A 20,953-nucleotide genomic window follows, 5' to 3' on the forward strand; every position below is an offset into this window, starting at 1 on the left:
TTGCTCTGAGTCTCTTGATTTTGTGTCAGTATCTCTGCCTCTTTTGGTCTTCCTTACCCTGTCTGTTTCTCTCTTCCTGTCTCTGTGTCTTGAACTTTTTGTCTCTATTAAATAGTCTCCCTCTCTCTCTCTCTCCCTCCCAACCCCCTCTCTCTGCCTCTGCCTTTCCCTTACACACACCCTCTGTCTGTCTCTCTCTCTCCCTCACAACCCCTTCTCCGTCTCTCTCTCACACACCCCGTCTGTCCCTCACACACCCTTCTCTTTGTCTCTGTTTCTGTTTCTCCCGTCTCTCCTCACCCCCCTCTCTGTCTTGTTTCTCTCCCTGTGTATGTGTCTCTCTCCATCAGTCTCTCTTCCTGTGTCTTTCTCTCCCTCAGTCTCCCCCCTCTCCTTGGCTCCCTCTTTGGCCCTGTCTCTCTCTCTCTGTTCCCCTGTTGGCTCTCTGTCTGTGTCTTTCGGTCTCCCCGTTGGCTCTGTCTCTGTTTCTCTCCCTGTCTCTGTGTTTCTCTGCTCTCCCCGTTGGCTCTCTGTCTCTCTCCCTGCCCCACCTCCCTCAGCCTGGACAGGCCAGTCTGACCACTTTGGCTAGGACTAGGGGTGCCGCGGGGGTCAGACTCCGACCCCGCACGGGGTGAGGCCGGGGCCTGCAGTGGGGAACCGGGGCTCTGGGGACCCCGGATGCTGGGGAGCTGGCAGGACAGGGCGGGAGCCCTGGGCCGCGGAGGGTCGGCTGTGCTGCACCCACAGTCACGAAGCTGCTGCGCCTTCCCTCCCCGCGCCGCCCCCGCCCCTCAGCCAGCTGGGCCTCCCAGGACCACCGAGATGCAGGCGAAGCCGAACTAGAGCGCCGCCACTCGCCCTGCGCAGCTGCCTTTCCCTGCGGGACGTACCGGCCCCTCCCTTCGCTATACAACAAGAGGGGAGGGTGGCGCGGGGGGAGGGGGGAACCATAGAGAGGCGGACGTGCGCGCCAGAGAGGCGGTGCCGTGCTCGACGTGCCCGCCCATCCCGCCGCGACGTCAGGCACGCTGGTCTCGCTGGTGGCCTTCCCAGTGTGCCCCGCGGCCCATCGGTCTTTCCTGGTTGGGCCGGTGTCTGGTAGGGCGCGAGCATGGTAAGTGCGAAGGGAATCCGCCGGCATCGGCTCGGCGCGGGGCCGCAGTAGCTCGGAGTCGAGCTAGTTCGAGCCCGGGGCGTCCGCGGCCTCCGCTGGGGCCCCCATTGGCGGTGGGCGGCGCGCCCGGCAGGACTTGAGGGGGTCTGGGGGGATGATGGGGAGGTGCGGGCGGCTCCGGGCGCTTGGAGATCTCTCCGGCCTCTGTCACGCTTCCGCGCCTTGGGACGCGCGGGCCCGGCCCCGTTTCCTGCCCTGCCATGCCTTGTCTTGCCCCTGCCGCTCTTTAAGTCCCGGTCCCCGCTCCCGGCACCCCGTCCCCCCAACCCCAAGCGACAAGCGCTTAGCCATCTCTCTGGTTCTTCGCGCGGCAGGGAGTCGACATCCGTCACAACAAGGACCGCAAAGTCCGGCGCAAGGAGCCCAAGAGCCAGGACATCTACCTGCGGCTGCTAGTGAAGGTGAGGCTCGGCCCGCGGTGGCCAGAGGGCCCTTGCCCTCCCGAAGGGGGAGGGGCTTCCAGCCCCGGGGCATTGTGGGAGTTGTAGTTCTGCCCAGCTGGCCGACGTGGTGGGGGTGGTTGTGGTGGTGGGGCGCTTGGCGTCGTGGTCACCCTGGGGTGGGAATGGGGGGGGCGGCGGCAGATTCCAGGGCCCTGACCAGGCCGCCTCATCTGTCTCCCTACTGTCCAGCTCTACCGGTTCCTGGCCCGAAGAACCAACTCCACTTTCAACAAGGTTGTCCTGAAAAGGCTGTTCATGAGTCGGACCAACCGGCCCCCCTTGTCCTTGTCCCGCATGGTGAGCCTGGAGCCCAGGGGAAGTGGCAGCCCCTCTTTGGGAAGGAGGTACCTCCTGCAGCACGTGAAACAGCTTAGAACATAAAGACAGTTAGCTTTTGCACAGCATCTACTATGTGCTGGGTACCTCGCCTAATGCTCAGCCATTCGAGGACGAAGGTGCTGTTATCCCTGTTTTACAGATGCAGGGACTGACGCAGACAGGCTAAGTGACTTGTCCAGAGTTACCTGGCGCTCTGTCCACTGGGCCACCTAATTAATCCCTGTTAACTTGGGGTGGTGTACCTTGGAGACCCTGGGCAAGTAGCTTCCCTTTCAGAAAGACTCAATTTCCCCCTTTCCAAATTAGGGAGATAATTTCGGTTTCCAGAAGCCCTAATATCCCAAGATCTTCCCCGGGGCTGAGCTGGGAGCTGATGGTCAGGAGTAGAGGTGGTGGAGATGGATCTTGATTTTACTCTTGCTGCCTCTTTTCTTCCTTAGATCAGGAAAATGAAGCTGCCTGGCCGGGAAAATAAGACAGCCGTGGTTGTTGGGACTGTGACAGATGATGTCAGGATCCAGGATGTTCCCAAGCTGAAGGTTGGCACCTGGGCTGAGGTCCTCTGGGCCCCTAGGCAATTATGCCCTGGACCGTTTGCGGGGCTTAGATTAGGATGTTTCTTTCCCCACCTCACCTAAGTTCTTCCCTCCCTGGAGCAGGTCTGCGCCCTTCGTGTTACCAGCAATGCCCGCAGTCGCATCCTCAAAGCTGGTGGGAAGATCCTCACCTTTGACCAGCTGGCCATGAGCTCACCCAAGGGCCGGGGCACTGTCCTGCTGTCTGGTGAGTTTTTCTTCCCTTGTCTTAGGGGAGGCAGGGTTGGCCTGGGAGAGAGGGGGCATTGCTAAATGTTCTCCCTCGCCTCTCTTACCACTTGCAGGTCCCCGAAAGGGCCGAGAGGTATACAGGCATTTTGGGAAGGCACCAGGCACTCCCCACAGCCACACCAAGTGAGTCTCATGAAGAGGAAGAGGCTGGTGGGAGAGAGGGGGCGGGTACTTGGGGGTTGGGACTTGGGCTTCACTCTATTTCTCCTCTTCACAGACCATATGTCCGATCCAAGGGCCGAAAGTTCGAGCGTGCCAGGGGCCGCCGTGCCAGCCGAGGCTACAAAAACTAATTCCTTTTCTCCTTGTTATATTAAAGATTTTGGACAACATTTTTCTTTTGTGTGTGTCTGTGCTGATTCAGGGTGGGGGGACCCTGGGAGCCCCTGCAGCCACCCGGGGTTCCTGATAGGTGGCCACCAGGATGAGTTGGCTGAGGATGGGCTGGCCTTGGGTCCCACTCTGGCTCTGCAGGCAGGCACATGGAAGGGCAGTCATTGGGCAGGGCCCCGCCTCTGGGAACCCAGGTGTCCTCCCCTTCCTCTGAGGCACCTGCCCCACCCTCAGAACCTCCAGCGTTTCTGCCCCTCCTTGCCTCATGCCCATTTCCTGGTCTTAACTGACTGGGCCCAGAGGTCCCTTATGGGGTGCAGAGGGGTGAGGCTTGGGCCTTAATGGGAAGCATAGGAACTGGCTGCCTTGGGATAGAAGCTGATCCTCAGGTGAGCTGCCTTCCCTGTAGGCAACAGGGCCCTTCTCTGTTTATGCTCCAGGGCTGGGTGTCCATTACTGTATTCCCTCCTGGCCCAGCCAGTACTAGAATGAATGAGGTGCCAGTGAGGCCATTGCTTATGGCCCCAGGCAGGGCTCTGGGCAGGGGGGATGAAGAAAGAAACCAGACCTAGCGGTGGGTGCTGAGATCTGTATGACAGGAGGCTTTCTGAAGAAGGGACTCCTGGGTTGGGCCTCAGAAAGGGGCTGGGTGGGGTTCCCAGCCCGTTTGTTACCAAGATGGGCCCTGCATTACTTGGAGATGGGGGCTCAGAGCTGTGTAGGTTCTTATGCAAGGCCCTTTAATTTTGGGGCCCCCCTTTTCTCTATCCCATGAGGTATGTGGTGCACTGCCCTTGCTGGGAGCCTCCTGTTTCTGCGTCTTAGAAGTGGAAGAAGCTAGCCAGGCTGGCTGGGGCTCACTCCTTCCTTCTGCTTCCCTCTCCAGGACTTTGCCCCATTCTCCCATTCCGGGCGAGGATTTTGGAACTCAGTCCTTTGGAGTCCCCTGGTAGCTTGGGCTGAGGCTTGTCTCGGGGCGGGGGGGGGGGCCCCTGTGATGAAGGATTGTTGCCTGTGAGGGAAAGGGTGACTGCCGAGCTGGCCTGCATTGGCCAGAGGGGCAGGGGCCGAAGGGCAGACAGCCAGGCTGGAGCCAGGGCAGCCTAAGAGCTGGTGGGGCCCTCTAACAGCGGTGGGGGACCAAGGACAGGGAGTTGCCTGTCTGGCCACCCAGAACCAGTGCCCATTGCTGGTTCAGAGGCAGAGGGAGAAGGCCAAAGGCTTGGTGGGAGTCCACTGGGACTAGGCAGAGATGCAGATATAAGAAGAGACAGCCCCATTGGGCGGTCAGCGGGAGGTAGGGAAGGCTCCTGTCGTGGAAAGGTTGAGGACATGGCAGCCTCCCAATTGGCAGCTCTAGATGAAGCTGGGGAGGGGGCTCCGGTTGAGACCCCACTCAGCAAGGCAGACCCATCCCTCCTCTACTCGGAAGGCCACAGGCTGGCCCTGGAGACCCTCTTGAGTGAGGGAGCTGGGGCCTTCGCTTCCTGCCTGCTCCAGGAGAAGCTCTCGCCTTTCCTGGCAGCTGAGGAGGTCCGCAGTCTGGAGGCGCAGGCAGAGGACTGGGGGGCAGGGGATGAGGGGACCCCAAACCAGGAAAGAGGGGCTGACATCCCCGAGCAGGGGAGCCTGACCTACTTTCCAGGCCGCTCAGATGAGCCACCTCCAGACCTGGGCCTGGGTTGGCCTGAGTCTCAGCCATGGAGAGGAATCACCCGAGCCCGACTCTATACCCAGCCCCCTAGGGAAGGGGACCCCTCCATTAAGGAGTTGGTGAGGAAGGCTATTCAGGAGGCCCAGAAGGTGGGTTCCCATCCATACCCTGCCCCTGCTCCCCTCCCCACAGGGGATCAGGTATCTGCCACTTCCTCCTCCCCACCCCCAGCTTATAGCAGTGGTCATGGACCTGTTCACGGACCCCGATCTCCTGATGGACCTTCATGAGGCTGCTACCCGCCGCGGGGTTCCTGTCTACATCCTCTTGGGCCACCGCCACCTCCCTGCCTTCCTGGCCCTGGCCCAGCAGCTGCGGATGAACCCCCGAGCCATGGAGGTAACAGCTCCCCTCCCCAGCTTTGATCCCCGCCCCCTTCTTCCTCCTTCTCTTGGCCCCTGGCTCTGGGGGCCCATGGGAACAGGTGAGGCTGAGGGTCCCTGCTCCCCTGTCCAGAACCTCGAGGTCCGCGTACTGAGAGGCTGTGGCTTCCAGAGCCGGAGGAAGAAGCATGTGACAGGGGACATGAGAGAAAAATTTGTGTTGGTGGATGGAAACAGTGTCATCACAGGCTCCTACAGGTATCAGCCCCACTCCAGCCCCCCTGATCCAGGCGCCCCACCTCACCCTCCTTCCCTCACCTTGCCCTGGGCTTACAGGAGCCCTCAGCAGAGCCGCGGGCCCAGGCCAGCCACCAGGCCGGGCACAGACCCTACCAAGTGCACCGATGCATCATGCTGTGGGTCATGCCCATGTGGGTGACTCCACGATGAAGTGGGAAAAGCCTGCGGCAGCCTTGATTCCTACAGTACTTGTGGGTGCCCATACAATGGTGGCCTCCCTTGGATCCCAGTCCTGGCCAGTGGCTGGGCCAGGGCAGGAATCATGGCCAGCATCAGGACCCAGAGGAGCCCACTTGCCCTATGTGGGGTTCTCACACCCTCTGAACACAGAACCCCAGTACTGGCTTTGCCTTTGGGGAGCATTACCTCTCCTGCCCCCACACTCTTTTCCAGCTTTCTGTCCCCTCTCCAATCACTGGGCATCTTATCTCCCTTGACCACCACACGTATGAGCGCTGTCCCTCCTGCCCTTTCCCCTAGACCAGAGCCACCCTTCCTCTCAGCACCTCGCTGGCCTTTGTCCCATTACTAAACGGGCCGATAATGTGGAATTTGGTGACCTCCTCCTGGTCCCCCCCAGGTCACAGGGCTACTTGTGAGGTTACAAGCTGATGACGTCCCTCCTTCCCCCCAGCCCAGAAAGAATCAAATGCCCTCTCCCTCCCAAGCATTGAGGAGTGTTTGTGTGTGGGTGTGGGGCCAGTGGGGGCTGGGGGATGAACATTTTCAGACTTCCTTGGCGATCCTTCCCTCCAGTTTTACTTGGAGCGACTCCCGCTTACACCGAAACCTGGTAACCCTGCTGACTGGGGAGATTTTGGAGGCCTTTGACAGAGAGTTCCGGACACTCTATGCCACCTCCCACCCACTGTCCCCTTCCCCTTCCTCCGGCCCCTTCCTCAGCGTCCTGGAGGGAGTCCAGCTGGCCCGGGGACGCCACCACATTGCCCGCCGCTGCTCCGTTGCCCCTGTCTTGCTACCACCCCAGGATGATGCACCCCAACACCACCTGGTCACCTGCCAGACCTCTGAGGACTCCAAGAGGCCCTCGCCCACTGGGCCGGCCCTAAGTGATATCTTGAGGAATATCCAGAGGGTCCGGCCCACCAGTGGCCCCTCTCCCCGGCCCAGCCGCTCCCTCTGGGACTTGAGCTGCCTCTCCCAGTCCAGTGATGGGGATGGGAGACTGGGTAGAGAGGTAAGTGGGAGAGGACCACGGAGACAGAGCTGGGAGGAGGTGGCCTAAAGGCAAGACTGGCAGAGGGGACAGTGTAGAGACAGGGGAGAGCATGGAAGGCAGAGGGAAGCCTTGGAAGGGGAAGAGGAGACCAGGAGCAAAGGGGGCTGGGCAGACAGGGCTGGGCTCCTCATCTCCAGCTGCCTTCACCCAATACTCCCTCCTTCGACAAATATTGACCTTCCCAGCACCATCAGCCACCTGCTTCCTGTTCTGCCTCTGCCTCTTTCCACCCCCAGCCCCAGCCTCTTTCTCTGTGCCCAATGCCTGGTCCCCAGGAGCTCTGTGTGACTCCTCACTCCAGCCTTCTCTTCCCTACTCTAGCCAAAGACTCCCTGGGCCACCCAAGACACGCCCGCCATGACTCTGATGAGACAGCGAGGGGCGAGTGAGGACCCTAGAGCCCTGGTGCGACGGTGGGCCAACCCTGCTTGGCCTGTGACCCCCGGGCGGTTCCACTACCCATTGCCAGCCCATCGGAGGCTCGGGGAGGATCCCGGGCAGCAAGGCCATGGGCAGCCTGAATAGGGCAGCCAGGGGGCTGGCCACTGAGCCTACCCCCAGCAGTGAGCACGGTCGTGGTTCAAGGTCCAACTGATGTACTTCCGAGGAGCTCTCTGGGGGGAGAGCCAGAAGGCCCGAGGCTTCTCTAAGGAGGGTCACCCTGGACAAAGAGCCCGCTAGGAGTGGACAGAGGGAGCAGGCCTGAGTCAGTGAGTGCCAACCTTGGGCCCCTTGAAAGGAGGAAGACTAGGAGATGAAAGCCTGTCTCCTCCAGCTGGGAAGCTGCCCCTCCCACTTCCCACTGCCCACTCCCCTTCCCCCTCAGGCACTAAGGCATGCCCTGGTGTCCAGGGCCCCTTGTCTGAATCACCTGCCTGCTACCCAAGGGCCCTTCCCCGCCCCTTTGGAAAGGATCCAGGCACACCCTGAGCACAGCTCTGACTCAGGGGCCTTCCCACGCTTTGGCACTGCTGTACCTCCTTCCTGGTGGCCTCCTCCCCTAGCTAGATGCTGGGCCCTAGCTCTGCCCCACCCCCAGCCCTGGCCCTGGCAACATCCCCTGGGCCTGGCCTCCCCCATTAGCTCCCCTCCATTCTGTGCCTGTGCCTCCCCAGGCCCCCAAGCTGGCTCAGGAATGAACTCAGAAGAAGGGTCAGCGCTGGTCTGGTATTTATTTCCAGGGGTTACAGGGCGGGGCTGGTGTCCGTAGGGTCTTTGTCCCAAGGGAAGGTGGTCTTCAGTCCCTGCATCTTCTCTTCATATACTCGGTCAAAGATTTCACACTGGGTTGCAGTGAAATGGTTCTTCCAGTCACCACATACCCCTGGGACAACATGAAGGGGGTGGGGGCAGTTAGGGCTGGCCCTCTGTGCCCCTCCTCAGTCCTCCTGCCATGCCCTGCTGGGCCTCCCAGGACAGCTGGGCTGAGACCGTGGCTGTGTGACAGACCCCCGGAGCCAGCCCTGTCTCAGCCTCAGTTTCCCCCATGGTGAAATAAAATCTTGGAGGGCAGAGGCTGTCTTTGTAGCCTTGTGACCCGGCACCCAGAAGGCCTGAGTGTCCCCTGAATTATCCGTAAATGTTCAGTTGAATATTTCCTGTCTCTAAGCCTGTCTCCTCCTTGGATGTTGAGACCTTCTCCAACTCTGAAAAGTTATGAATCCCTTCCCCAGTGCTCAGTCCCCCACCCCTCTTCAACAAGGGCTGGCCATGTCCCCTCCTCAGTCCCCTCTGGCCGTGCCCCCTCCTCAGTCCCCTCTGGCCATGTCCCCTCCTCCATCCCCTCTGGCTGTATCCCCTCCTTGGTCTCCTATGGCCATGCCCCCTCTCCTCTGTGCCCTCTCCTCAGTCCCCTCTAGCCATGCCCCCTCCTCTGTCCCCTCTGGTTGTGCCTCCTCCTCTGTCCCCTCTGGTCATGCCCCCTCCCCCCATCTGGCCATGCCCCCTGACCTTTCCGGAGGAAAGCCCCCTTGCGTTGATCCAATAGGGTGGAGGGCAACAACGTATAATTACACATGGTATTCTCTTTCATGGCCCCAAAGGCTGAGTTCCGCACCACGGAATCCAGGGCCTCCTCCTCCAAAGGATGGCCCAGGAATTCAGAGAGGCGCTTCACGGAGCCCCGGAGATCCTGCAAAATGGAGGGACTGTCAGGGGCTGGGTCAGGCATGACAAAGAAACGCCACCGAGGCAGAGCCCCCCTCCCCCAGAGGGCCCAAGGGGGCCATGCTCCCAGGGTCATCTTTCTTGGGGCCTCAGTTTCCTCCGATGTAAAGTAAGGCACTTAGGCGAGGGTCCGTTCCAGTCTACTGGGTGGGGCCACCATGGCTCCTCCAGCCAGCCCCTCAAAAGATAGCAGCCCTGGTCTAGCAGCATCCAGCACAGATTCAGAGCCACAGGAGGCGGGCACAGAGGCATGGGGAGCTCCAGAGACCATGTTCCCTGCACACAGCTCCCTTCCTGCCTCCAAAGCTGCATCTCCAGCCTGCCTCCAGACTCTCCCGCTGAGCTTATATCCATCATTCTCTGCTTCTGTCATCAGTGCCTCTGTCTCCATCTCTGCCTCCTTCCTGTAGAGCCTGTCCCTCTGCATGGCCTTTCTTTGAGGATCCCTAATTGCCAATACTTCAAAGACCTTTGGGCATCCCTCTTAGCCAGGTTCTGTCTGTGGGCAAAGATAATGGCGTCTGTCTACCCACAAGATGCTCGCTGTCTACTGTGGGGCTGTGATCTCCATGGCTAACATGAGGACAAGGCCGTGGGGCCACAGAAAGGGCTCCTGGCTCTAGGAAGGCTTCAAGGAGGAGGGGGCACTGGTCTGAACTTGGAAGGGAGAGCCAAGAGACACAGGGGAGTGATTCCCTGCAGAGGAAGAAGCAGGAGACCTGGGCCACAGCTGTGAAAGAGAGGGGAGTTGGGGGAAATGGGGCTTGAAAGGCAGAGTGGAACCTGATGGGGAGGGCCTTCATACCTAGCACTCCAACTCTTCCGCATGTATGACCCTCCCGGGCAGGAAAGAATGTCCGGCTTGTGCGCTAGGGTATGGCAAGGAGGAGGAGGGATGGACAAGGAGGCCAGAGACTTTAGTGGCGTGCTTTGGGGTAGCAAAAAACTGGAAACAAAGCTGGCTGGGGATGGCCAAAGTCAGTTGTGTTACTTGAGATAGAATATGGGCAAGGTTGCTTGGGGCCACTAGGTGGCGCAAGAGATGAAGCACTAGAGCTGGAGTCCGGAAAGCCTGGGTTCCAATCCACACTCGGGCATTTGCTACTGGTGTGGCCCTGAGCAAATCACTGCCTTAATTTCCCCATCTGTAAAGTGAAGAGAGTTAAATAGCACCTACCTCCTAGAGTGGTCGCAAGGATAAGAGAAATGTTTGCAAAGAGCTATGTAAACATTAGGGCCGCTAGAGCCTGGACGCAGGAAGACTCCTCTTTGTGAGTTCAAATCTGGCCTCAGACCTAGCTGTGTGACCCTGGGCAAGTCACTTCCCCCTGTTTGCCTCAGTTTCCTCATCTGTAAAACAAGGCGGAGAAGGAAATGGCAAACCTCTCTAGTGTCTTTGCCAAGAAAACCCTAAACGGGGTCATGGAGAGCTGGTCCTGACTGAAACAAATGAACTGACAGAAAATGTAAATATTGGCTATTATTATCAAATGAGAATAAAAAATTCCCTCAAACACGGGGGCCTTTGTACGCGATACTGCAAAGAAAGTTGACGCAAGGGGCTGACGTACCTGGTGGCTACAATAATGCAGGAAAAACCAACTTTAGAAAAAGCTCGTGTTTTAGGAAAAGACGAAAACCCTTTCTTGCTCTCAAGAGAGAGGTGGGGGACTGCAGGTGTCGAATATGGCATGTGCCACATCTGTTAGATCTGTTTCGCTGTTCCGTGTGTGTGTGGTGGTGGGGGGCAGGGCCTGGAATGAAGGAGCTTCCAAGATCAGAATGATATTTTCCCAGGGAAGGAGGCCCTTTTTCTGTGGACACATGGGTACCTGGGCAGCTCCTCATTAAGTCTCAGGAGTTACTCACCGGCTCTCACTGTTGTGGGATGCGTTATTTGGGAAGGAGCCTCTCCTTTGCTGGGGCTGTTCAAAGGGTCTCTGCGGACTCCTCTCTTTCCCCTTCAGACTTTGGGGGGACAGAAGCATGGGGAAGGTGGCCAGCAGACTGGCTAGGAGGTGAGCGGCTCTGTGGGCTGCCTCAGAGGGGACCCCCAAATTCAGAGTAGGGCCTGCTGTGGACAAATGGGCGATTTCCTGGGGAGTGGGCTTCTCAGAGAAAGAAGAGAATTCTGTGCATTCCTCCAGTGAAATGAGCAGGTGGGAGCCCGGCCCTCTACAGGGTCCGACAAAAAGGGGGATAGCTTGACTAGCAACTCCAGGTATATCTTCCTTCTCCAAGGGTCATAGACATATAAAGTTTAAAGGGACCTCAGAGGTCATCGAGGTCAACACCCTCATCTTAGAGATGAGGAAACTGAAGGTAAGTGACTTGTCCATAGGCTTTGTTGTTATTCGGTTGTGTCTGACTCTCCGTGACCCCCTTTAGGATTTTCTTGGTCAAGATACTGGAGTGGTTTGCCATTTCCTTCTCCAGCTCATTTTACAGATGAGGAAACTGAGGCAAACGGGGTGAAGTGACTTGCCCACAGCTAATAAGTGTCTGAGGCCAGATTTGGACTCAAGAACATGGGTCTTCCTGGCTTTGGGTCCAGCGCTATATCCACTTAGCCATCCAGCTGTCCCTGTCCCGGGTCCATAGCTAATAACTGTCTGAGGCAGGATTCAAACTCATGTCTTCTTAATTCCAAGTCTACAGTTCTAACCACTACCCAACACTGCCTCCTACAGAGTAGTAACAAGGCTGGATGTCTACATGTTTCCCTGTGAAGGTAGAAGGGGTTCATCTGGAATGTTAGGGTGTTGCCTGCCTTGCAGCTCCAAGTCTGTTTCCCTTTCAGATGGAACCCAATTCATAGGGTGGGGCTATAATAAGAAGAGTTAAGGACCAGTAGGCCCCACTAGAGAGGGAGAATTATGCTGGTCATTGAGTGGCTATTATGAACCCCTTAGGAGCTTTCTGAGTGCTTTCTGGTCTCCTGTAAGTGCTTAGGGCATCTTGTAGAGTGGAATAGGGCTGTCCTATACCCAACATCTTACTGTAACCTTGAGTGCTTATACAGAACCTAGGGATGCCTTCTACTCACATTTGTAGAAACATTGACATAGGCCACATCTGGAGATGTTCTCAGTGCAAACTCTGGGAGGTAGCATAATGAGCCAAAGACATGTTGACATTTGGTGCCAGCCTCTGAGACCGGACCAAGTCTCATATGAACCTGGATCACACAACCATAGGCTACAGATTACACTTGGTAACTGAAAGAGTTCAAAACAGGCATTTGGGGAGATAACTGGTGTAAGCATCGAAAGGCATCAAGGAGCCTTAAGACAAATAAATGAAATCAAATGTTGGAGAGGAGAAAGAGGAAGAAAGGAAATGAGGTCTAAATCTATTGTGATAATAGCAACCCAAGGCAATGCGGCCTGGAGATGGTGGTGGCCATGGAAATGGGGAGAAGGGGTCCGGGGACTGCTGTGAGAGAAGTCAGGATTGACTCTGAGGGGACGTGAAAGGGGAGGGAGAAGAGAACTCAGATTCGGAACCTCCTGGAGGCTGGCCATTTCCCCTAAGACAGGGAACCTGGGAAGAGGAGCAGAGAGGGGAGAAATGAGCACTTGTCTTGGGAATGGTGAGAGGGAGGTACTGTGGAATGTCCCTTCTGGTTTCCTCACATTCAGCCTGTGCCTTTCTTCATCTGCCTCTGTCTACCTGCAGGTCAAATGGCCATCTTGTCTCTTGCTGCACGGACCCACTTTTCCATATGCCTTCAGGAAGTCTGGCCCACACCTAAATAGGCCCCTCACTCCTCCCAGCTTTCCCGGTCATCCAGGTTGAACCGTCTGCATCAGTGTGGCCCTTCTGCCTCCCCTCCATCAACAGCCTGCCCCGAATCCAGCTGCCAAGGCTTGCCAATGGCAGCTCCATGATAAATCTCACACCTGGTTCATCCTATGAGCTCCCACACCCTCCTCTCTAATTCAGGCTTTCTTGCCTCCAGTCTCTCTGCTCGACAAACTCCCCAGGATTTTGCTAACTATCTGCTCTGGTCACATCCTTCAGTAGCTCCGCAGGGCCACCCAAGTAAAGTGAGAAGCGTGCATACGAGGTCTCCAACCTGGCATTGCCTGACTTTGTAGTACTAAGCTTGCCCCACTCTCCTCTCCCTACTCTGGTGGGTGGCTACACCACCCCTGGTCCTCGAACTGTCCTCTCTCATCACCTTGCCCTCTAACAAGACTGTCCCCATGCCTGGAAGGGACGCCTCCCTCCCAGCCTGCTGAAATATTTTTCTTCTCTCAAACGCAGTGCCTGGTACATAGTAAATGCTACATAAATGTTAGCAATTATGATGATGATGAAGGCCAGCCCAGGGGCCACCTCTTCCAGGGAGCCTTCCCTTCCCTCCCCACCCAAGCCTCAAGTGGCGGTGATTTCATCCACTCGTAATTTCTCAAATGGCTTTAACTATCACAAAGCTCTGCACTGGGAGGAACCTTGGAGGCATCTTGTCCAACTCGTCTCTGAACAAGGATCCCTTCTATAACCTGCCGGACCAGTGGGAAGCCAAACTCTCCTCGAAGGTCTCCAGTGAGGGGAAGCTCCCCAGCCCTTCCTACCTTTGGTCAGCAAGCCCTCACTAGGTGCCAGGCACTATGCTAATCTCTGGAGAGATAAAAACAGGAAAAATCAATCCCTGCCCTCTGGAAGTTCACAGTCCAAAGGGAAATATAATATGTAAATAAGTGGGTGGAGTCAACATTAGTAGCTGGGGGGTGGGAGAATGGGGACTGAGAAAAGCCTCTTGAACACAGTGGCTTTGGAGCTCAGTCTTCAAAGAAATCAGGAAAGGAGGGAGAGCATTCCAAGCATGGGGCACAGCTGGTTCAAAGGCATGGTGATGGGAGATGATATGTGAGGAAGAGCAAATAAGCCAGTTCATAGGGTGTTTGGAAGGGAATGAAGTATAAACAGCCTGGGAAGGTAGGAAGGGGACTGATTGTGAAGAGCTTTCAATGCCTTTATATGATGACTTTATATTTGATCTTAGAAGTCATAGGGAGTCACTGAAGTTTAATCAGGCGAGGGAGGAGGTGTTTGATATAGTTAGCCCTACACTATGGCGTCTGAGTGGAGTAGAGATTGGAATGGGTTAAGAAGGTCAGTTAGCCTATTGTAATAGTGAGAAGGAGGAGCCAAGGATGACTGTGAGCTTGTCAGCCTGGGGGATGGGGATGCTGGTGGCACCCTTGATAATGGGGAAGCTAGAAGGTGGGGAAGGTTCAGGGGTGGGGCAGGAAAGAGAATGAGCTCAGTTTTTGATGTCTATGGGACATACAAATGGAGAGGTCCAATAGGCAGTGAGGGATGGGGGACTCTAGGTTAGAAAGAGGTCAGGGCTGGATAAGTAGCTGTGAGAATCATTAGCATTGAAATTAGCATTGAATCTATGGGAACTGAGATTACTAAGGGAGAGTACTGAGGAAAAGAGAATGGATTGGAGGGGGGCACTCTCATTATTAGGAAACTGTCCCTGATCTCAAGGTAAAATCCACACATGGTTGAGGCACACTGCATTCTAGTTCCTTCCACCTCTCTATCTTGAGACCTTTCCCCATACTGATTGCCCCTCAGGACTCTCTCCGTGTAGCTGCACATTTACCCGGTTCTTCCTTCTATCACAGGCACTTGTGAACATGTCTTATGGTCTGTAAGAGAGGCAACTCTTGGAGGGGAAAGCTTATGTCTTGTCCCATTTCGGGATCCTCAGCCTAGAGCACAAGGTCTTGTATATTGCAGGGATTAAGCTGAGCTGCATTGAATCATCACCGACAACTTAGGTGTTTGTCAAGCACCCATTCTGAGCCCCACATCCATTCCCTTAGGCAGGCCAGCCATGGGCTAATAAACCCATCTGACAGAACAGGAAACTGAGGCCCAAAGAGAGGACTTGTCTATGGTCGCATAGATTTGTAGGGGAGTGGGAACTTGTGGTCTCACATCCCTGGTCCCTGCCTTCCAGCCAGGGGCTGGGGAAGAGAGCAGGAGGGGAAAGGCTGAAGAGGGAAAGGCAGGGCAGGGAGAGGCCTGAGGGGGAGGGACAGGGGCCAGGCAGACAGTTTGCTGACCTCTTGCAGTTCTTCATAAGTGATAAACAAAAAGTTGTCCTTTCCCTCCATTCGCATCCATCCCTTTATGTGATCAAACCAGGAGCCAAATTGTACTGAGAATGGGGGGGAGAGGACACAGGAGCATCAGGGGACTGGCTCCCAACACCCTCCCAAACCCACCCCCCACCCGAGCCCCACTACCTCAGCCCCTTCATTGTCTGTCAGATTGCTGGGTCTCTGGGCCCATCCCTCTCTCCTCACTGGGTCTCTCTCAGAGTTCTCTTAGTCCCGTTTTGGTCTCTGTCTCCACCTCTCCTCTGCCCACCCTCCTCTCTCTCTCTCACTCAGTCTCTCTGTCTCTCCCTCCCTCCTTCCTTTCTATCTCTGTTTTCCTGTCTTTATCTTTTTCTGCCTCTGTTTCGCCAGGTCTCTGGGTTCTCTATCTGCCTGGGTCTCTCTGTTTCTTTATCTGACTTGGTCTCTCTGTGACTGGTCCCATCTCTTTCTCTCTGCCTTTTCAGCCTAGAGGCTGCTTCTCCATCCTTCTGGCCCATGTCCCTGTGTTGGTCCTCACCTTCTCCATTGAGAAAATCCTGAAAGAATTGGTCTGGGCTCCCCGGGTCCTTGAGGTGCCCCGCGATCTTGTGATAGTAGTAGAGGGAGACCAGGATGTCTCGGGGATTGCGGCCCACGTAGATTACCTACCGGAACCAGTAAGGGCTTGATTACATAGTGATCAAGGGTGCTGGCCAGAGTGCAGGCCCCTCACTCCCTGGCCTCCCCTCCCACACCCCCACCTTCCAGCAGCATGAGCTCTGGGGTCAAGGCCGCCCACCTTCACCTGCTGCCTGTGGGGCCTTGGAGAAATCACTTAGCACAACCTGATGCCTCAGCCCACATCCAGCTGTTATTGGGAGACCTTAACAGGCCAGAGCAATGAAAGCTGTCGTATCATGATAATGAATTAGCATCCCTAGCCAAGAAGCCTGGTGAAGAAGAAGCAGGCCCCCCAGGGAAGCCTGGGAAGGGAGGGGACAGAGACAGTGACTGAGGGAGACAGAGAGGAGATCCTGGGACCCTGGGGGATGGGGGAGTCAGTCTGACCTTGGACTTAACCACCAGCTGTTTCAAACCCCTTTCCAAGCTGCCCAGAACAACTTTTGATGGGCTTATATAAGGGGCTTCCCTAGACCCTCACAACCCATGCAATGCTCCATAGAGGCCAGAGAAATGACTTGTCAAAGGGCCCACAGCTAGTAAGTGTCAGAAGCAGCATTTGAACATGGGGCTTCAGGAATCCATCCACTGGGCTTTGCTTCATGGCCAGTCTGCCCATAACTAGTTATGAGCCCTGGGTCTGGCTCACCCTTCCAGGCTTACCTTGGCTTTGGAGTTGAAAAAGTCCCGGGAGAAGAACTGAATGGGGAGGTGGGAGGTGAGGAGGCGGGGGTTGGTCATTCGAGAGATGATTAAGTTGCTCTGGACAGTTTCACACCAGGGGGCCCGCTCCCAGTTGGGGACTGAGCGAGCCCAGGAGGGATCCCCATCCTTTAGCATTAGGCTCAGAATCTCAATCATCCAAGTGGTACCTGGAAGGAAAGATGGTGGCAGGGTGGTCAGGGACAGGAAAAATTAAAGGGTATCAGAGGAGAAACCAAGGGGAGTAGGGGGGATGCTGAGGGAGGTCAGAGGGGGACACTGAGGGAGGTCAGAGGGGACACTGAAGGAGGTCAGAGGAGAAAACTGGGGGAGGTCAAAAAGGAAAACTGAGGGAGGTCAGAGGGGATGCTGAGGGAGGTCATAGGGGACACAGAGGGAGGTCAGAGGGAACACAAAGGGAGGTTAGAAGGGACACAGAGGGAGGTCAGAGGGCAAAGAGTGTGTGGGAATGGAACATCTGGGGTCTTGTGTTCTTACTCTGGGGGGCCGGGCAGGCAAAGGTCTCCTATGGAGGGCTCGGTTTTTCCTCTTACCTGACTTGGGGTAGGTGACAATGAAGGTGTCATCATCCCTGACTTTCAAGTCCTTCTCGACATAGCTTATGGCCTCTGGGCTGTAGAGGCCCTTGGGGAAGTTGATGCCCTTGTATTTGAAGTACTCTCCGGTTATCTGAGGTCTGAAAGGAGAATTTCACCTTGGCTCCAGCCATGTCCCTCCCCCCACCCATGAGCAGCAGTAGCAGGGAGCTGCCTCTCTCCCTCACTGGCTGGGTGACGTTGGAAAACTCACTTCTCTCTCAGCCATCTCTGAAATGAAGGGCTCTGGTCAGATGGTCCCCAGGGGCTCTGGGGGTTTTGAGATTTCTGGAGCTTTGAGGTAGCAGGAGACTGACGGGGGAGGGATGGGAGGGCGGGGGCAGGGGGAGGGGTGGAAGAACTGAAGCGTGCAATTAAGCCTCCTAGCCAAGATCGCCTCGAACCCTGGGTCAAGGGCAGGGTGCCTCAGCAGGGTCAGGCAGGGTCACAACCGAGGCTCAAAACACTTAGTCAGGGAGACCACCCCAGATAGGAAGGAAATGGAGGGGATGTTTGGGAGACTTCCTGGAGCCAGACACCTGGTGGAGCCTCTCTCTGTCTCTGTCTCTCCCTGTCCTCCCTCACGCCGTCTCTGTCTCTGTATGTCTCCTGTCTCTTTCTCTCTCCCATCTCAGTCTCTGTCTCTATGCCTCTCTCTCTCTGTTTCTCTCTCTGTTTCTCTCTCTCTCTCTCTCTCTCTCTCTCTAGCCGAGCAGCTAAGAACTTTTGGACTTACCTTAGTGCCAATTCATCCTTCCAGCACAAGGGGGTGGGGGATAGGGGTGGGATTCTATTCTGGATCTTATTCTTGCTATCAGGGTGGAAAGGATGGGAACCCCGGGAGGAAGTGATATAGGAGTGTATGTGTGATAGAGGAGGGGAAAGAAATATTTGTGAAGAACCTACTATGTGCCAGGCACCATGCTTTATGATTATTATCTCATTTGATCTCCACAACAACCCTGGTGTGGCAAGTGCTGTTATGATGCCCATTTTACAGATGAGGGAACAGAGGCAAGCAGCAGTTAAGTGCCTTGTCCAGGGTCCCAGAACTAGTAAGTGTCTGAGGCCAGATTTGGACTCAGGTCTTATTGAATCCTGGCCTGGCACTCTCCCTACTGTGTGCCCAGCTGCCTCTGCATAGGCTGAAACACACACTAGATTTGGGGAAAGTAGATTTCCAAGGATTCAGAGGAAAGGCAGGTATGACCCCATGATCTAAATTGTGAGAGGCTTAGGAGGGACGGGAAGAGCTTGAGAATGACATTCACAGGACATAGAGGGAATTAATTCCCGTTGGGTACTGTCTGAAGAGATGGATGTGGATGAGCTTCCCCAGTCAACCTGGATGTGAAAAACAAAAATTCAGATGGTGGAAGCGAGACCAGGTAATGGCAGATGACTCTAAAGGTGTGGCTTATATTCAGTCTTATAAAAGTGGCATCAGAAGTACTAAAAACCACAATTAGCTGAGGATGACCAGGGAAACTGAGAGAAATTTTTTTTAAATCTTTTTTTTAAAGCTCCATTGGAAGGAAAAGAAGGACCTTTGCTTATAGTGTCTGGACTGCTCAATCCTTTATTTTTGCAAAGGAGACTGACCTTCACACTAGAAATTACAGAAAAAATGACTTACCAGGGAGGTGATGCCAAAGAGAAGTGAGGAGATCCAAGAGAGTCCTTAGCTGTCCTTGAGAAACTCAAGTCAGAGCCCTGAGGAATTACATCCCCTTCACTCCCCATTCACACAGGCCCTAAAAAACCAGGTGGGCGTATTTGCTGAACCTTGATGGTTGTAGTTGAAAGCTTGAGGGAGGAATGATGGCATTGGAGAAGGGCAAATGTTTCCAAAGAGGGATGAGAAGAGGACTCTATGCCAGTGAACTTGCCTTTGAATTCTGGCAAAATTCTAGAATGGTTCAGTAAAGAGACCCTTGGAAAGGGAAGCAGTGATTCCAAAGAGCCGGCCTTGCTTCATCAAGCACCGGTTATGAGAGACCAACCCCATTTCCTTTTTGAGACAGGATTACTAACCCGGTAAATGAGGAGAGTGCTATGGATACAGTTCTGGATTTTAATAAAACATTTGGAAAAGTGTCTCTGACCTATTCTTGTGGAGAAGATGGAGAAAAGTGGACTAGTCAGTCATAGATAGACTGAGGAATGGTTGGATAACCAGATTCAAAGAGCATTTATTAATGGTTCATGGTCTGCAGGGTGAGAGTGCCCTGGAGGAGTGCCCTGGGGATGCAAACCATCTCTGGGTTGTTTAACAGGTTTATTGATGGTTTGGGCAAAGACTCAAATCAAACCATGTTGGCAGATGGCACAAAATTGGAGGGGATATTTAGCAGAGTGGATGACAGTCAGGATTCAAAAGGATGTTAAGATGGAATTCAATAGAAATCAGCCAAGATTACAGAGGAGGAAGAAGCAGCAAAGCCTAGTTCTCTCTCACAACTACTCCAACAGAGCTCAAGGAAAATCACCTAACTGAGATTGGGAAATTCAAGGAGATTGGATGGTAAATCTCCCCTCAATGGGAAAGTCAAGGAGATTGGATGAAAAATCTTCCCTCAAAGGGAAAATCAGAGATTGGATGGAAAATCTCCCCTCAATGAGTCATTTTTTTCTAGCCCATGTCAGCAAAAGGATGTAGCTGGAGGCCTGGAGTTAGGAAGTCAGAAAGGCCCACGTAGATCCTCCTTCCAGCTTGGGGACTGGGCTAGGATCACTGATCTGGCACAAAGGGCCCCAAGGCTGTGCAACTGACTCCTCTGACCCAGAAGCTGGGTCACAAGTCCAACGTGGACTGAGGAAAAGTTCACAGATGAGCACAACCAAGCCCAAGATTACTCACAGAACAAAGACCAGGAAAATGAGGACCAGCCAAAAGCTGTTGCTGTTTGTCTCTGACCTCTGATGGAGTTTGCACATTCAGCCCTGGGGCCTAGAGCATGCAGGGCAGCTAGCAGAGACCAAGGCAAACTTATGTTCTGTCCTTTGGCACCTGGAGACCCTTCTAGCTAGCTGGCAGGGCCTGGCCTGTGGCTAGCAGCAGACTATTGGTGCTCCAACTCTGGGCCAAGCTAGAGAAGTTTCAATCAGACCCAAAGTGGTATCAAGGAGCCTGCAAAATTCAGTCCAGGAAGGTAGTGATCAAACAATCCCCAATGTCAAACTGCTCAGGGCACACTGGAAGCTTGTAGGAGCTAAGCCGCCCCTTACATCCTTAAGGAATGCAGAAGTCAATACCAAGTAGGACCCATCAAGGTTCAGGCATCACTTCTGTAAGAGCACAGAGCCTAGCCCTAACACAAACTCTCAGTTCTGGAATTAAGGATAAAAGAATGAGTAAACAAACAAGAACAAAAGACACTCACAGTAAGAGATGTTATGGAGCCAGGAACTACCAATAAATGAAATGAGATCTCCTATGGAAAGAATTTAAAAAGAAAGAACTCCAGAGGAAAGTCTTGGAAAGAGAATGAAGAACAGTTTAACACAAAAAGTACAAAACCTAACTTACAAAATAGATTCTGTGAAAATTAGGATGAATAAAGCACAAATGAATGACTTCATGGAACTAGAATATATGTTAGAAGAAGACTTAAAGACTTAAAAAAAAGGAGAGGAAATATAAGATACTTCCTATCAAAATAACTGACTTGAAAAATAGGTCACTGAGAAAAAAAATCTAAGAATCATTGGACTACATGAAAGCCAAGACCAAAAAAATTAGTTTGGATGTCATATCTTAAGATATCATAAATAAAAACTTTCCAGATCTATTAGAAACAGAAAGCAAAGTGAAAATAGAATTCACTGATCACCTTCTGAAAGAAACTCTAAAATGAAAAGTACCCAGAATGTCATAGCCAAAATCTAGAGTTTCCAAGTCAAAGAAAAAAAAAATGATACAAGCATCCAGAAAGAAAAAAAATAGGTCAAGTACTATGGAGTTGTCTTCAGAATCACACAAGATTTGGTGGCTTCTATACTAAA

At 54.2% G+C, this 20,953-nt stretch overlaps 3 protein-coding genes across 3 annotated transcripts in view; 2 read left to right on the top strand and 1 right to left on the bottom strand.

Annotated features, from left to right (window-relative positions):
* The first annotated feature begins 1,012 nt into the window (after nucleotides 1-1,012).
* Nucleotides 1,013-3,120, top strand: RPL18 (ribosomal protein L18). Its single transcript, XM_036742432.1, has 7 exons — nucleotides 1,013-1,117; nucleotides 1,492-1,578; nucleotides 1,810-1,917; nucleotides 2,400-2,498; nucleotides 2,619-2,742; nucleotides 2,840-2,909; nucleotides 3,004-3,120. Exons 1-7 carry the CDS (start codon nucleotides 1,115-1,117, stop codon nucleotides 3,077-3,079), a joined length of 567 nt encoding a protein of 188 aa, XP_036598327.1. The 5' UTR covers nucleotides 1,013-1,114; the 3' UTR covers nucleotides 3,080-3,120.
* A 1,331-nt stretch (nucleotides 3,121-4,451) lies between these two features.
* Nucleotides 4,452-7,221, top strand: FAM83E (family with sequence similarity 83 member E). Its single transcript, XM_036742865.1, has 5 exons — nucleotides 4,452-4,922; nucleotides 5,005-5,172; nucleotides 5,290-5,414; nucleotides 6,213-6,654; nucleotides 7,018-7,221. Exons 1-5 carry the CDS (start codon nucleotides 4,452-4,454, stop codon nucleotides 7,219-7,221), a joined length of 1,410 nt encoding a protein of 469 aa, XP_036598760.1.
* A 659-nt stretch (nucleotides 7,222-7,880) lies between these two features.
* SULT2B1 (sulfotransferase family 2B member 1) overlaps nucleotides 7,881-20,953 on the bottom strand; it is a 31,960-nt gene continuing 18,887 nt past the window's right edge. The window contains exons 5-10 of the mRNA XM_036743617.1: nucleotides 16,907-17,049; nucleotides 16,314-16,522; nucleotides 15,508-15,634; nucleotides 14,952-15,046; nucleotides 8,647-8,827; nucleotides 7,881-8,020 (exon numbers count right to left, since the gene is read on the bottom strand). Coding sequence (XP_036599512.1) covers nucleotides 7,881-8,020; nucleotides 8,647-8,827; nucleotides 14,952-15,046; nucleotides 15,508-15,634; nucleotides 16,314-16,522; nucleotides 16,907-17,049 — 895 coding nt within the window. The remainder of the gene's footprint in view (nucleotides 8,021-8,646; nucleotides 8,828-14,951; nucleotides 15,047-15,507; nucleotides 15,635-16,313; nucleotides 16,523-16,906; nucleotides 17,050-20,953) is intronic.

The sequence above is a fragment of the Trichosurus vulpecula genome, chromosome 2 (assembly GCF_011100635.1).
Source record: "Trichosurus vulpecula isolate mTriVul1 chromosome 2, mTriVul1.pri, whole genome shotgun sequence".
In the NCBI taxonomy this organism is placed as follows: Eukaryota; Metazoa; Chordata; class Mammalia; order Diprotodontia; family Phalangeridae; genus Trichosurus; species Trichosurus vulpecula.

What these genes read in the sequence shown, in the direction of transcription:
- RPL18 (XM_036742432.1), top strand. An exon ending in ACCTGCGGCTGCTAGTGAAG is followed by an intron (nt 1,579 to 1,809) that starts GTGAGGCTCGGC and finishes CCTACTGTCCAG; the next exon opens with CTCTACCGGTTCCTGGCCCG. An exon ending in CCTTGTCCTTGTCCCGCATG is followed by an intron (nt 1,918 to 2,399) that starts GTGAGCCTGGAG and finishes TTTCTTCCTTAG; the next exon opens with ATCAGGAAAATGAAGCTGCC.
- FAM83E (XM_036742865.1), top strand. Translation starts at nt 4,452, where the DNA reads ATGGCAGCCTCCCAATTGGCAGCTCTAGATGAAGCTGGGGAGGGGGCT. An exon ending in GTCATCACAGGCTCCTACAG is followed by an intron (nt 5,415 to 6,212) that starts GTATCAGCCCCA and finishes CCTTCCCTCCAG; the next exon opens with TTTTACTTGGAGCGACTCCC. An exon ending in ATGGGAGACTGGGTAGAGAG is followed by an intron (nt 6,655 to 7,017) that starts GTAAGTGGGAGA and finishes TCCCTACTCTAG; the next exon opens with CCAAAGACTCCCTGGGCCAC.